At 47.3% G+C, this 15,468-nt stretch overlaps 1 protein-coding gene across 1 annotated transcript in view; it reads left to right on the top strand.

Moving 5' to 3' along the window:
* Positions 1-14,027: 14,027 nt before the first annotated feature.
* The window catches only part of cbfb (core-binding factor subunit beta), a 29,773-nt gene continuing 28,332 nt past the window's right edge, over positions 14,028-15,468 (top strand). The window contains exons 1-2 of the mRNA XM_088939050.1: positions 14,028-14,469; positions 15,218-15,304. Coding sequence (XP_088795176.1) covers positions 14,392-14,469; positions 15,218-15,304 — 165 coding nt within the window. The 5' untranslated portion in view covers positions 14,028-14,391. The remainder of the gene's footprint in view (positions 14,470-15,217; positions 15,305-15,468) is intronic.

Here is a 15,468-nt window from a genome sequence, read left to right as displayed (position 1 = left end):
GTAAGAGCACTGCGTTTCAATAATGCATCGGTCTGAGTGAGAACAGCCCATCAACAAAATGGCTATGCCGACTTCTTCATGAATAAAAGAAGAGCATTCACCACCGACAGCAGGTTTGTGCGTTCACTCAGCAGACTCCCAGCACCTAAACAGGAAAGCTCAAATTGTTAAAAACAGAGGAAACAAAATGTTAGACAGATAAGAACATTTCCATTACTATTGTTTTGATGCATCACATGATCATTCTCAATCTGTAGGATTTTCATTGGCACTTTCGCAGTTTTGTTTTGGTTTCACCAGGTTCATAGCAAACGCAGTTTTGCTGCGATAGCACCAAACATGCTGTGTAACCAGCTGGGTGTGGTCTCCTGTGGCTTCTGTCAGGCTTTACTCTACCTCCATTCTTCCAGCACTATTTCCTTTGCCTGTCCACACTAGACCACAGGAAAGGGTTACAAGGGCTGGCACAATGCATTCCTGGCCCAGTTCTTTCCTCAGCACAGCCCTGCTTGGGTCACACAGGATATGAGCAATGTACAGACCATTGTCATGTCAAGTCATGTGCCAAATCGCTTTACACCATACGGTGTCACCAGAAACCGGAGCCTACCCGGCCAGCAACGAGCGCAAGGCAGGAAACACCCTGGACAGGGCGCCAGTCCATCGCAGGGCAAGTGCAAGCCAATCATATATGGGGATGATTTGGAGGCCACAGTAAAGGCCGAGGGGGGAAATTTGGCCCGGACACCGGGATAACTCCCTACTCTTCTCGAGAAATACCCGGGGATCTTTAATGACCACTGAGAGTTAGGACCTCTGTTTATTGTCTCATCCGAAAGATGGCACCCACTACACTATAGTGCCCCCATCACGATACCGGGGCATTAGGACTCACACAGGCTGCAGGGTGGGCGCCCCCCAGCACCTCTTCCAGCAGCAGCCATAGCTTCCCAGGAGATCTCCCATCCAGGTACTGACCAGGCTCAACCCTGCTGAGCTTCAGTGGGCTGTCAGTTGAGAGGTGTGCAGACCATGATCAGGAAAACCCTGTGAAGTGTTGGGAGATCTGGGAGACTAATCTCCACTTTTCAGTGCACTGGTGAAGCCCTCTGCCTGGATGGAGTGCAACGGCTGTCTTTGACCCCGGTTTTCTAGTTCCTGATTGGTTTGCTTTCAGTTGAGCTAAATGCTGTTCAAGTCATCTGGGACGTGTTCTGATGGGGAGGCAGGATGGACAAAGATACACTTGGTTTCAGGGAATAAGCTGATGTGAATGGGGAGTTACTTCTCTAACGTAGACTCTTTTTAAAGGGCCAACCTCTAGGTGAGCTCAGCAATTTATATCATAACACAGTGCTGAGAAACGCCAGGGACATCACAGCTGATTCCACACACCCTCTGCATTCTCGATTCGCAATGCTCCCATCAGGGAGAAGGTATAGGGGACCGAATTCAAATAAAAACATTTATAAGAATCTTTGTCCCTTGTGCAATAAAACTGCTCAATGAATGTATGTAGATGTAGTGCCCCCACTACCTATTTATTAATTTCTGTATCACATACTGTTGTTGTGATTTCATGTGATTTCATGTGACTTGTATGTTTTGCTTGTGTGTTTTGTAATTTTGTGGGAGAAACCAAAAACAAATTTCCACAGTAGTGGACAATGAAGTATCTATCTCTCTAACAATACTGGAAATTAAGGCTAGGTTCATCCTCTTTCCATTCGCTGTTATCTACATTAAAATCCAGGGAAAGCAAATGGATGAATATCTGAATGAATCAAAAAATCATTATGTTTATTTAAAAAACAAACATCGCCTGTGAAAGATTTGTTTCATTTCCTAATGGATCATGTATCTGTTGAGATTAGCATCCTTCCAAAGTGCAACATGCTTGTGAGCTGTCATTTGAGCACCAGCATACCATCTCCTGAGCTTAAGCCTGCTTTTAACTTCATTAATAACGAGATTGTGAGGGCCCCAGAGACTGTGGGTGGCCCCTTGTTGCCCTGTCCTGTTCCGCCTTCCGGTTCCAGAGCCACACTGAGACATTGTGTAATATTCCTGTGGAGTAAGTCCAACCAGAGACTAGAGCCCTATCCCCCCCCGGCACCTCCCGGCACCCCGCTGAACTGTCAGGGCCTCGACACTGGGGGCAGTCTGGGAAGGGTTGACCAGACACAGCAGTCAGAATATTAACCAGGGCCTCTGTCCAGTGAGGAATACAGAAATCCTCAGATCCGCCACTGGACACCGCGCGACGCTGTGGACACAGGACCTCAGAATCGTCAGAGCCAGACAGACCCTTTTCTTAATTAACATGGTTTCCTGAACGATTGGCTCATCTTCAGTGCAGAAGATTGCATGGGGCTGCAGCTGCAAACAGGAACTCAGCCAGTAAGCTGCTATAAAGCAAGGGAGGGTCTGTCCAGCTCACTGCCAAGAGGCCTTTCCTAAGAAGGTCCACAAAGGCACTAAAGAGGTTTAATAAGGTGCTTTGTGGCCACACTTATGTATTTCATCTTCGTCTGTTTGTGTAGGGAGTGAACAGACTTCCTTCACCCACTAATACAAAACAACAGGAGGATACCAGATGAATGAGGGGGTCCACATAATATCTGGGTGTAAATCAGTCCTCCACGTACTCTTGCTCAGAGACCCCACAGAGGGTAAAGACATGGGGATCCCCAAAGTGTCCCTACTGGGTTTGAAAGTCCATCTGCGCTGACAGATTTCTCACCCTGCCCCGTGCCACAGCCCTTTGCTTCTCACTAAGGACCTCTGTGAACTTCATCACTCCTCTCAACAGCATTCTGACTCCTGGGGTTATTCCAGATAGCTCACTGGTGCTTTTCAAGACTACAGTAGCTGTCTTCCAAAAAAGGCCAAAAAGATCAGGAATGTCATGACTGCATGTCATGTATGTTAGTCTTAATATCTTCAGAGGCATAATCCCACTTCGGTAAAGCCGCTTAAGCTTTTTTTATTTAATTACACATGTAGAATGCATACAAAATAATATTTATAATGTACACCTGTGGGGAATATGAATTTCTCCTGTAGATCCTTTTCCTTCCAGTAGATGGCGCTGAAAGCACTTTGAAAGACAGGGGCAGGGGGAGTCTGCAGTTTGTCGTGCTGAACGGGTCGGAAGCAGAGGTCCGAGATAGAGTCTGATGCTCAATGAGATTTTGCAAGATGTTACATGGAAAAAGAACATTTATTTATAATTAGTCTATTAGTAATACTGGGTAGATTTCATATTCACTAATGCTTCTCCCTCCTTTAATGCTTATAATGTGGAAATGCAATATTACTTGTGCTCAGATTTGTAATTAACTCTGGCAGCGTATTGTTTTGTGTGTGTTTTTGTTCACTTATCCTTCTTTTCTCCCTTGTTTGTGTTATTCGATGTTCAATAAAACATCTTTTGAAAAAAGAGCTCCAAGATTGAGAACTTACTTAAGTCTGCCGAGGCAGTTAGTTCATGTTTTCTGCATAACAGGATAACAGTTTCTACTTCAATTGTAGGAAACAACTCCGTTCTTATGTGCTTTTAACTTGTTGCCGAATTACCTTGCACACATTTTTATATACGATTCGTGTCTAATATGTAATTGCCTGTAATTGCCGTTAACGCAGTGACAGTGAGCTGAAGACTGAGGTGCGTATGGCAGATACAGTACCAACAGCATGAAGACCTCACAATACCCCACACTTGATCAGGCCAGCCAGAGAGGGCTTAGAAAATGTCCATGTGCTGGACAAGTCATGTCCATTTTTGGAAGCATTATGCGATTTCTGGACCTCAAAGACCTGGACACACAAGATGAAAGTGGAACAATGTGGTAAAGTGATCATAAACTGCTGCTTGTTCAGACTCCTTGAAACTGAAATTTTCTTGGGTATACTCCCCCCCCCCCATATTTAAGGGGAACTGCAGTCCCAGTTTCTCCAACCAGATATTTAATCCCAGTAACAAAATAAATTCATTGACCATATAGAAAACATTTACAAATTTTGAATTAAGCACAAAATTGTGAACTTCGTGAAAGTACTGTAAGCCGCCATGTTATCACAAACCCCTGGTCTGGCCAATGACAAGAGCGAGAGTTCGCCACATTGTGACGTGATGTGGCCCTTCATGCTTGCTAGTCACTCGCTAGAATGGCTGATGTAATGTGCTGCGCAAGCGAATGAGTACTCTTTGTGCAGCAGACAATTTACCACAGAAAGCTTCCAGTGTGATCTGCATGAAAGAGTAAACAAGTGAAAAGTTAAAAATTCTTTCTCCATACAGCATGTTCAGCAAAACACCAGCTGCAACATTAAATGTATCTGCTGCTGATATAGTTCAATTACGTAGACATCTTCTGATTAAAGTAGAAGTTTGCTTGACCAATATAAATAAATTAAGATTGAAGTTTTTTTTTTCTTTTTGAGACTCAAGCTCTTTGTATTCCTTATCAAGTAAATGAATAAAAGGTCAGCTGTAACTTTTCTTGTTGGAACTAATTCTCTTCGGCTGAATATACAATAAACTCCTCTTCTGCTCGACAGAAGGTCTCCAGTCAATTTTTACTCTACACAAGTAAGTAGTATCTGCCAGCAAAACTGTCTCAAAACCGAAAGCACTATTTCTATTGGATTAAGAGATGTATTCACAAGCCTGCCTGTTCAGGGCCGCACATGTCACAGATGTTTTCTTGCCTTATTCTGGATCGCAGGATATGGTGCTGTGCATACCTTGCAATTTCATCAGTTTTTTATGTAAATTGGAGGTTTTACAAGTTACTGGGTACATGTTACTTTTATTGCGGCTTGCAATGCACTCATCAATGCTGATTCTTTCTATCCCTGAAATATGAAAATAGGGCTGCAGCTCCCCTTTCTGATGATGTGAATCTCATGCATTTTCACATCTTCTGCAGGGAGGGGAGGTGCTCTTGCTGTCTTTCGCCAGAGTGTCCAGCTTGCTGTCAGTGTGGCACCATGCCTTGATCTGCGCTCCTGTTCAGCAGGAAGAGGACGCTGACCCACAGCAGATTCTAGCCTGGGACGTATCATGCCGTCGTACTCCCCCGGGCGCTGTCCCTCAGCCCTCACTCCCACAGACGGTGTTTCTGGCTCAGGCATGACCAAGTGCCAATGACATCGGCTTCTCTCACTGGCCGGGCTCCGTCCTGTCACTGTAGCTTCCAGAGAAACCACTGTCGGTCTTTTCTTTCCTCACCTGCTGGATTATCATGGTCAGGTTCTACTTTAACAAATAAGCAAAAACCCCTCGTTCTCTGTGAGCAGTAGTGAAACCTTCCTGCTTTACAGAGGGGAAGCACATTAGCAGACTTGTGTCAGTTTTATTACCAGCAACAGCTTTTCAGACCAGTTTTTTATTAGGGCTGCACTAGTCTATACAGCAACAACAGTGCCTGAGATATACACGCAGACAGGTATTCATTACAAGTCATTGTACTAGTTATATCATCATTATGATATATGCAATAAAAGATCAGCTTTTGTGTTGTATGAGACTGGCATGTTTCCCAATTGCAGTCCGGACCCCGACTGTCACGGATGTCGGAAGGGACAAACCGTGGAGAGGCAGGAGAGTGAAAAAGACCCTATGCGAAGCGGCGGAACGGGGAGTTAGCCCAGGCTCAGCAGTGCAGGGAGTTCTGGAATTGCCGTATAGAAACCTATGCCCTCTGGCCACAGACAGAGCGGCGACCTGGTGCTAGGCGGGTCTCAGGACATCCGAACGTCAATGCTGAGCCAAGCAGAATAAGTGACCCTGAAATATATAGCCCCAGAGAGAGAGAGACACCGGAAGGAGAGCAAAGCACAGGAAACTAGGGACAGGACAGAGAAGGAGTGCTCTCTGGCTGCAGAGTTTGTACAAGTGTATGTTAAACACTCTTTTCATGATTCAATCAGTCTTACGGCACAAAATATTATAGCAACTGCCAGAATGAAGCAAAATATTTACATCATGGTTCCCCAGGTGGGCTGTATTGGCCAAATGTCTTTCCTCTCATTTGTAACTGGTCTTGCGCTCAGTGCAGTGAAGATTTACATTGGGGCAGTGAGGATCATGACGGAACAGGACATGTCCCACCTCCAGGACAGAAATGAGGACACAGGGAGAGCTCATCTCTTTTAAAAATGCTCAAATCTCCTGTTTAACCTCCTATAGAGGACGATAAGCTTGCCCAGTGTGTGGAAACCTAAGTCTGGTGCTCTCCACAGACGCCTGTTCTCAGCATCCAGTGGACTCTGAGCACGACTGCTACTGTGTTGTGTTTTAACAGTTGGACCTGGAGAATCGATCCTGTCTTTTTCCCATCAGAACCTGAGACTCAGCCTCATGGATCAGACACGGTTTGCAAAGCTCTCCAAATGTGTTTTTACTTGCATTTCTTTTACTTTACATTCATTAACCTTGTTGTTGCTGTTAGTGTTCAACACGTGTGTTGAGGTTTCTTTCAGCTCCCTGTCGGAGGCGTCCTCCCGAGGCTCTCCTTGCATTCCTTGTCCTTGGAATCCAGATTGTTTTCCTTCCTGGTGTTTATTTTCCACAGGGATCCACTTATTATGGACCCTGATGAGTGAAAAAACACTCAAATATGCTGTGAAAGATCCAACTGTCCCAAATTATACCCTGATGAGACGATTATGCAAGTCTGCGTGTGTTTGGGGAGGAAAGCCGTACTGCGGGAGGTGTGTGCACGCGCGTGTGTGCGTGTTTCTGCTCTGCTATTCTTATTCAGTCCTGCAGGCACCGATTAGCATGATTTCATTTTTTTTTCTTTTTCATTATTTATTTTTGTCAGAAAAAGGTGGAAATATGCAGGACAGCTAATCACACACATTTCTATGCTTCTTTCACCCAATTGTCCAGGACAGCAGGTCATGGTTTTTGATAAAAGATAAAAGGGGAACAAGGGTGCATTAATCTCTGCGATCACCCGCTGCTGAACAGCACTGCTTTTGATCCATCTATTCTGTCGTGTTCTCCCTGAACAATAAAAATCCCCTTTAAAAATTGCTGAGAACATCTTGGACATCTGCAGGACGTCTCTTGCTGCTGCCTCGCAGTCCCTGACTCTTCTGTGTGGAGTCTGCATGTTCCCCCCGTGTTTGTGTGAGTTCTCTGCGCCGGCTCAAGTTTCTTCCCAGCTTCCGTGACAAGCTGGCAAAGGTTAAACAAACCAGTGTAGCTGAAATGTCCCTGTGTGATCAGTCGTGTGTGGTCTGAGATGGGCCTTCAGACTCAAACTACCACACAATGTTTTACATTAATACTTACAAAAGAAAATGACATCTAAAAATAATGCTCAACGTGTAAAATAGAAGAATACTTAATTCTATCCTACTACGTTTAAAATGTGCAGTAATAAAACAGTAAGTATAGATGCTGCGTATATATATAACCACTCATCGTCATGCTAAGCATTCTAAATACTATTTTACATTTCTCGTAGGCAACATCGAAAAATGAATGACGTCCAATTCGCTCTAGTCGCCAGAGAAAACGCCGGAAAGTACTGGCAATGGCGCCCCCTCCTGGAGGTGACTGTCTGTGCGCCGAGGAAAGCTGCCCCGCCCTCCGAGCAGCGCGAGCCCCCAGTCCGCACGGAGCCCTTCCAGCGCCGAGCGCCGAGCGCCGCCTCCCAGCAGCCGCTGCAGGAGCAGAAACTACACGGTCGGAGTTACAGGTTTTACTTCATACATTCGTCTCCTTCTGCATTTGCATTTTATGTGACCCTGGCACCTGGGGTAGCACTGCACAATAATGTGATTATCTGCTAACAGGCGGTGAATATTATAAAACGATTTCACGTCTTACTGGAGCATCCATTGTCTTGGATCAGCCCTCGCCTGGCACAGAAAATGGATGAGACGAGAGCGTTTGTTTATGACAAACAATTATTCCATAAATCACGTATTGCGAAACGTCTCATGCTGGATCCAGCAGTTAACTCTTGACTGCAGGGAGGTGGGCGACTCGTGTTCCCACAGCCCACGCACGCCTCCTGCAGGACCTCGCGTGTCTGTCCCCCCTCGAGCTCCCGGGAGAAAATAGAAGATGAAAAAATAGTCCCACTGAAGCGGGGGGGGGGGGTGTATGCTTTTAAAGGGCAGTCTCGTATCGCAGTATTTATTTCCTAGGACTTCAGAGATTATGCCTGAAGACAGGGAGTCTGAGCTGTGCTATTTTCTTTCCTGGGGTTTAGCGCAGACCCGCTCAGCGTCAGACTGACTGACTGGCCCGGTGACACCCTACACACGGGCATCTCCTCTCGCCCCCTGCGCCAGCCTGCGCGCTGGCTTCGCCGCCGTCTGCTCTGTTGCTGAGAAGGGACTCAGTAACATAATTACCCCCGGGGTTGAGCAATCTTTATTTTGACTGCCGCCTCTCGATTCCCAAGCCGTGATGTCGTGTTCTATTCTGTGAAAGCTGTAAACACAGGCCACGCAGGAGGAGTCAATAGCGAGGTCAGTGCTGCCTGCCTGCTGGTTCTGTCCTGCCGCTCGCTGGTTCCCACTCTGGGTTGATGATTGTTGTTGTTATAGGAATTACGGCACTTTCTTGTTTGTTTTGCATACGTGCAGTAGAACCCGAACGGTAATTAGGTTGTCCAAGTTTTTTTTTATTTGGTTTTCGTTGGTTTCATGGAAAAAGTGAAAAGCGGGGAAAATCCATCATCCAGCTCGTACCAGGCTGTGCGGATTTGATGTGATGTTTACAGACCTCTTTACGATCAGTAAAACAGCGGCGCTTCCGGCCGCTGCTCACGGGTAGGAGTCGCTACTTCACGGGGAGCGGTCCCGTATCACAGCGGAGCCCGCAGGCGCTGGACCGCTCGCAAGAAAAATCAGGCAGGCGCGGACCTGGCTTCACTGTTCCCGAGCAGGACGCCAGTGTGCCGTCTGGCCCCTCAATACAGACCCCCAGTTTAATAAATGATCACATCACTCCTATCCTGGAGTCCTTGCAATGGCTTCCTGTCAGGTTTTGTGTCGACTTCAAAATCTTCCTGCTTACCTCTAAGGCTCTGCTTGGCTTGGCGCCTCAGTACCTGTCTGAGCTGTTTTTGTCTGACTCCCAAGCCCATCTACACTCAAGGGGTGACAGGGCTTCTCCTGCTGCACCCCCAAGCTCTGGAACTCTCTCCTCAAGGATATCAGAGAGTCACCTTCTCTGAACTCCTTCAAACCCAGACTCAAAACCTTCTTCTTTAGATGAGCCTTTACTTAACTGGTTCTGTTCTTTACCCCTCTGCTCCTACTGTATTCTGCATTATCCCCTCTCATTGTGTATATATTGTGGGGTTTTTTTGGTTGTTGTTCTGTAAAGCACTTTGAAAAGCCACCTTCAAAGGCGCTATATAAAATAAAGTTCATTCTTGTAATAAGAAACTTGCACTCTGCTCTGGAGTCAATATGTGTATTGCTACAAGGAGCTACTGAGGAAACACACCCGCCTGCGACCAATTTCCCCTTCTCTCCAAGGACACCCAGGGGTCCTCTGTGTCCCAGTCTGGAGGCGTCTGCTGTTTTTCAGAGGCCTGAAGGCCAAGCCGTTCGGTCAACGATAATGAGATCAGCAGGCGCCTGGCACCTGGCTCTCCTCACACTGATGGGCCAGGGGCGCAGTGCTGCCAGGGCTCCAGGCTCCTGTGCCGGCACCACTGGAGCTTCTGATGCTGTCAGAACATCGGACGGGGGGAGATCCAGTCCGATAGCCCACCAGCTGAGGAGCAGTACTGCATGTGTCTGTTCAGGGAAAAGACTCTGAGTATCAGCAGCTTCCAGGACAGCCCGACACAAGGACAGACGGGTACTCCTTGATCAGTCTGCTTGATTGATCTGCTCTGTAGGCACACACAAGCTCTACAGCACGTTCTGGATAACAAGACACACCAGAGGGCAGTTCATGTTCTAAAATGCTGAAATAAAAGGATTGTGTGGCATTCGGGCTTTGAATAAAAATGCAGCACACTGGCCAGATTCTGGTAGACGGGATGCCCCCCAAAAGGCCTTTCCAGGTGAAGGGGTGCAGTCTGTGTTCCCCTAGACCTGGCCAGGACAGGAGACCCCCACTGTCAGAGCCCAGCGGGGGGAGGGAGAGACACATGAGAGAATACATGCATGACGACTGTTTCTGTTCATTTATTTTGATGAGGTTTCTGCTATATTTAAATATCCTTCGAGGTGTAGAAACACAATGCAAGGGGGTATAAATAAACCAGACACAGCACAGAGACTCCACGGACAAACACTACAGCCTCACAGCAGTTTAGTTTCTTATCTGCTAGGCTCTGAACTAGCTGAAGAATCTTCCAGTTTCACTAAGAAACTGGGTTCTTAACTGAATGCTCAAGGTGGTGGACCTGAGGTTTGGAAAGCTGTGTGTGAGGACAGAGCTCACCATGAGGCTAACAGTGCTTCAGGAAAGTAAACTGTTATTATGTAGAATATTTCTCAAGTTGTGTTGTTGTAGTAGCTGTAGCTCGAGCAACTATGTTCCGACTTGTCGAATTCTGAAATGAGATTCTGATAATTGTAGTGCTGGCTTGGGAAGAAACAACATTTTTTTTTTCTGATTTCACAAACACATTATTTAAAAGTGATATAAATGACGGCCGAGCCTGTAGAAAACTCAAGGAAGGTGTTTAGTCAGCAGAGAGTGAAGAGCTCTTGTTGTCTGGCTAGGGCTCATGGAATATTTAATATGGAAATGCGACTTTCTCACAAATGACAATCTGTAGGGAATAAATTATAGTGAGGATCCAGAGGCAGAGAACCAGAGAAAGAGGGCGAGAGAAACACAGACAGACAGCAATGGCTCAATAACCATTCTACTGAAAACAATTCAAACAGACATCTAGCATCAGCTCTTTTAAGTGCTTTGTCAAAACTAGTGCTCTAGACCACAAAAATGTTAATTAATTAATAAGCATTTTGTGGTGCTATTAAAGCACTTACATGCACTATTTGGCAGTGCTCTAGGCCACCTTTTAACAGCTTTATTAACAGCAGAGACTGGAGATCAGAGTGCCAGAGCATGCCATGCTGCTAGGAGGAGGTACTCTGGCGTGCCCCTGGCCCTTCCTGTTCCTGCGATCAGCTGGCAAGACCATCTTCACAGCAGGACAACACCCACCCCGAGCTGCCTGCGGAGAGGACCCACTCACACAGCACCAGAAACAGCCTAACATTCTGCAGAAAGCTAGCTGCCTCCAATTCCAAAGGCAACCATACAACAACAGGCGAGGGGGTTCCTTTTCTGGGGGGGTGGGGGTGGGATTAACTTCTGAGGAGACAAAATGATGTTTCCACGTGTCAGCACCTGTGTCATGTGAGGACAACACACCCTCTCCCTAATTGCTGATTGTTCTGGAGGAGCAGTGATCTCAGACAACAACAAAACTGTAGGAGACACATCAGTATGGACACACGCTACCCTCCAGTGCACACACAGCCCGGTTCTACAGTACCAGCACGATCTCATCCAATCTAATTTCTCCTCTCTCCCCCCGACACATCTCCGACACCAACTCCAGATTGTTCTGCTCAAGTACAGCACAGAGACTCGATTTACTTCATACTTCTAAGTCAGGAATCTTTAAATAAATAATCACCGGAAAAACACTGATCTGAAAAAAAACTGAGCTCTTCTTATTTTTTCATGTCAGGAGAAAACAAAGTGGAAATGTCTGCTGTGCTGTAGTGAGAGGTCTAGTTAGCGCAGCTGCCAGGGAGATCTGTTACACGGTACTTTGTTAACAGCCTTTGGGAAATCAGCTCTGAGAGTGACCCAGTCTTGTGAAGAAAGAAAAACACGTTTTCAACACAGAAAGAAATCTTCTTGTGCTTTTGAAAATATTAAAGAAAGAAAAATTGGATGGTAAAAAAACATCCAAAACCGACATGTCAGCGACCTCAATGAGATGTTCTCATCATGTTCATGATACAGTCCTGGACAAAATCTTTTTGCTCCTTTTCCCAATGTCAGACTGAGAGTCCTTGCAAACCCATTTAACTCGAGGACGGATTGCTTTAGGGCCCCGGGACCTTGTCCTTCACCCTGGTCCTGTCTCCATCCAATCAGCTCTGCCTTGCCAAGATACTGAGAAGAGCAGAGCTCATCTCAGACAGCCTCAGCCTTGACTCTGGGCCACACGCCTGGTCTGTGAAACGCTCTGACATCAGAATCCAGAGCAGAGCTCATCTCAGACAGCCTCAGCCTTGACTCTGGGCCACACGCCTGGTCTGTGAAACGCTCTGACATCAGAATCCAATAGAAAGAAGAAGAGAACTGCAAACTCCACACTTCTGACATCTAAGTTATACTTCTGCTTTTAGGAACTTCTCCTTTTCCACAGATAAAACACAGCACAGACCTCCTGCACTCATTGTGTGGCCTTAGATGTCACTGTCTCACAGGAGACAGGGCCAAAGACAGTGCTGTGGAAAAAGCAGATTTAGATTTTACACCTGACAGCTCATTGGAAGATCATTTTCTGATATTTCTGTTAAGATATTGCTGCCAACACCTGACATCAGTTGTGTCAATTCCTGGACAGCCATACTGGTGTCTGTTTTTCGTTCCACCCTATGTGGTCAATTAAATAACTTATTATCTTTGGTAGGCGTATCCAGAATGTTCTGTAAGGCTGTCACAGTGCCTTAGCAACCATGTCACCCTGCAGCTCACAACTGGCAGCCCACTGGAGCTCAGCAGGTGTGAGCCTGGTCAGTACCTGGATGGGAGACTCCTGGGAAAAACTAAGGTTGCTGCTGGAAGGTTTTAATGGGACCAGTAAAGTGGTCTGTGTGGGTCCTAATGCCCCAGTACAGTGACAGGGACACTATACTGTTAAAAATGTGCCGCCCTTTAGATGAGACATAAAAATGGGGTCCTGACTCTCTGTGGTCATTAAAAATCCCAGCGTGTTTCTTGAAACGAGTAGGGGTGTTACCAATCATGGCCATAATCCCCCTCTCTGGACTGGCTTCACCACTCTGCTCTCCTCCCCACTGACAGCTGGTGTGGGGAGCGTACTGGTGCACTATGGCTGCTGTCACATCATCCAGGTGGGGCTGCACACTGGTGGTGGTGGAGGGGAGTTCCCATTATCTGTAAAGTCTAGTGGAGTGTGCAGAAAAGCACTATATATAATTGTTAGGGCTTTAGTTAGAAAATCACGTAATTCAAAGGGGAGTCTCCTCCACCTCTATCGAGCTCAGAGCCCAGTTAGGAGGATCACAGTCCGGGGAGACAGTTTCGCATCTCTAGCAATATGAACGATAGCACAAGATTTGTAAAAGGGAACACAAAATACCGTCACAACACCCGAAAATTGTCATGCTTCGCCGCGTACGGAAGGAGAACACTCCACCGAAACGGGCTTGTCGATACCTGTGTCTTATTTGAATGAGTTCAACATGTAAATAACGTGACTGTCCCGTCGGCAGGTAGGCGCGCTGTCTCGCACTTCGTCAGGAGACGAATGTTTCCGAATGGCACAGAAACAAGTCAGGAAGATCCCCAATGCTTTTCTAACGCATGCACGAAAACCATAACCCGTAGTACGCTGAGACCATGAACACAATACGAGTTAGGAAAAAAATATTTAAAAAGATTTGCTAAATAAAACTAAGCATGTGTTAGCATCTAAAAGGCGTCATGTCGTTAGAAGAGATTTTGTTACAGATTCTCTGAGCGGACGTGAAACAGAATGTTTTTAAAAATCAGATATTAATCATTTCTTAAAATAAAATGAAACCAAGACACAATGTGCCCAGTATCTCGATTCTGAAGATTCAGAAGCTTGGTGGAACACACGTTGTTATTAAATTATTAGTAGTAGCAGCAGTATTATCGCCGCCCCGCGCGGCTCTCGAGCAGGCAGGCTGCCGCGCTGGACACGCTTGCGCGCGGCGACACGCCAGGGGGAGCGCGCCTGCGCACAGCGGAGCGGAGTGAGAATTGTGAATGGGGGGAGCCCTGGGTGTGCAGTCGTAAGTACGACTCAGAGGAGCCAGGAAGTAACTTCGAGCTGAGCTGCGCAGAGAGACGGTTACGGGAACAAAACGCGGAGAGCCAGCATCGTTGTTGAAGGAGGACGGGCGCACACGCTGGACGTGAGGGGTAGCCTAGTCAGCCACCGAACCGACCCGGACACTCTCTCGGACTGGGGGGCTGAGCGCGGCGCCCCGCTAGACCCCCTCACACGCACCGGACTGTGGGGCTGCGTACCTCACACGAGAGGAAGGAAGAAAGTTTAGAAGCGGGATCTGGGAGAGTTGCATAGCTTTCTCTGGCGCTCGAATCGGTTTTCTTTTCCTCTCATTTTTTCGGGGGGGTGAATAATTATAAAGATGCCCCGAGTGGTCCCCGATCAGAGGAGCAAGTTTGAAAACGAGGAGTTCTTCAGGAAACTGAGCCGGGAGTGCGAGGTGAGCAAGTATTTCAGTGAACACATCTGCGCTGAAGTGGCGGAAAAGATGCTCGCTTTCAGTGCAGCATCACGCTGAAGTTTGGGGGACGGGGGCTGTAGGTCTTGCCCTGCGCCCGGTGGGAGATGAGCGTGGGATTTTGCTCTTTTAAATGTGACTTAACCGCGTGAGCTTTGATGTGTGCTGGAGTGTGTTTGTGTTGAATCAGTGGAAATGTGCTGTTTTCGCAATAAACTTCCTGTTTGAAACGGGCGATGGGAATGGTCTAGCCGTCGTCGTCTAGCTTGCTAACATTATCCTTTCGCTCTGTGCGTACTCAGGCGACTGTCTAGTAGTGTTCACTGCATTTATTAGGCGTGAGGCTTTCCTGGTAATGTTTGTGGATATCCTGAAGAAAACCGCGCGAGTCAGGGGTTATTTTTAAAAGCCTTCAGTGGAGGAAGGTTGGGAAATGTGACCGGAGAGACGGACTGAGCGAGGCAGATGCCGTGCGCTTCCTGCGGGGAGCTGCGCTCCGTGTCTGCGCGGCGCGGTGGCGGGGAAGAGACCCAGCCGGGAGCTCAGCGGTCCTGAGACGTCTGGCCGCAGGGGTGGGTGAGGGAGAGAGACAGCACCCTGTTTGTCAGCGCGAAAATCCCGCAGAACTTAAATACGGGTCAGGGGGCTGCTGGCCTGCTGGCTTTCGGGCAGACGCCAACGCGCATCTTTGATTGAGTTTTTCTTCTGCCCGTCTGCCGTCTTCTTCTAGATCAAGTACACCGGCTTCCGAGACCGGCCCCACGAGGAGAGACAAGCGCGTTTCCAGAACGCCTGTCGGGATGGGCGTTCAGAAATAGTAAGTGAGCCTTCAAACCCGTCTCCCCGTGCACCTCCTGCGGATGCTGGATTTTGAATATCGGAATACAGACCTGAAAGACCTGAAGACACTGATTCGCCCGGGAAGATGTTAACACAACTTTCACAACCTTGGGAATAAAAGGGTTTCGCTGTTTCCTTGTA

This window comes from Atractosteus spatula, chromosome 21 (genome assembly GCF_055471065.1).
Source record: "Atractosteus spatula isolate fAtrSpa1 chromosome 21, fAtrSpa1.hap1, whole genome shotgun sequence".
NCBI lineage: Eukaryota > Metazoa > Chordata > Actinopteri > Semionotiformes > Lepisosteidae > Atractosteus > Atractosteus spatula.
Note: the sequence above shows the minus strand (reverse complement) of the source record. Positions and strands in the feature narration are given on the sequence as shown.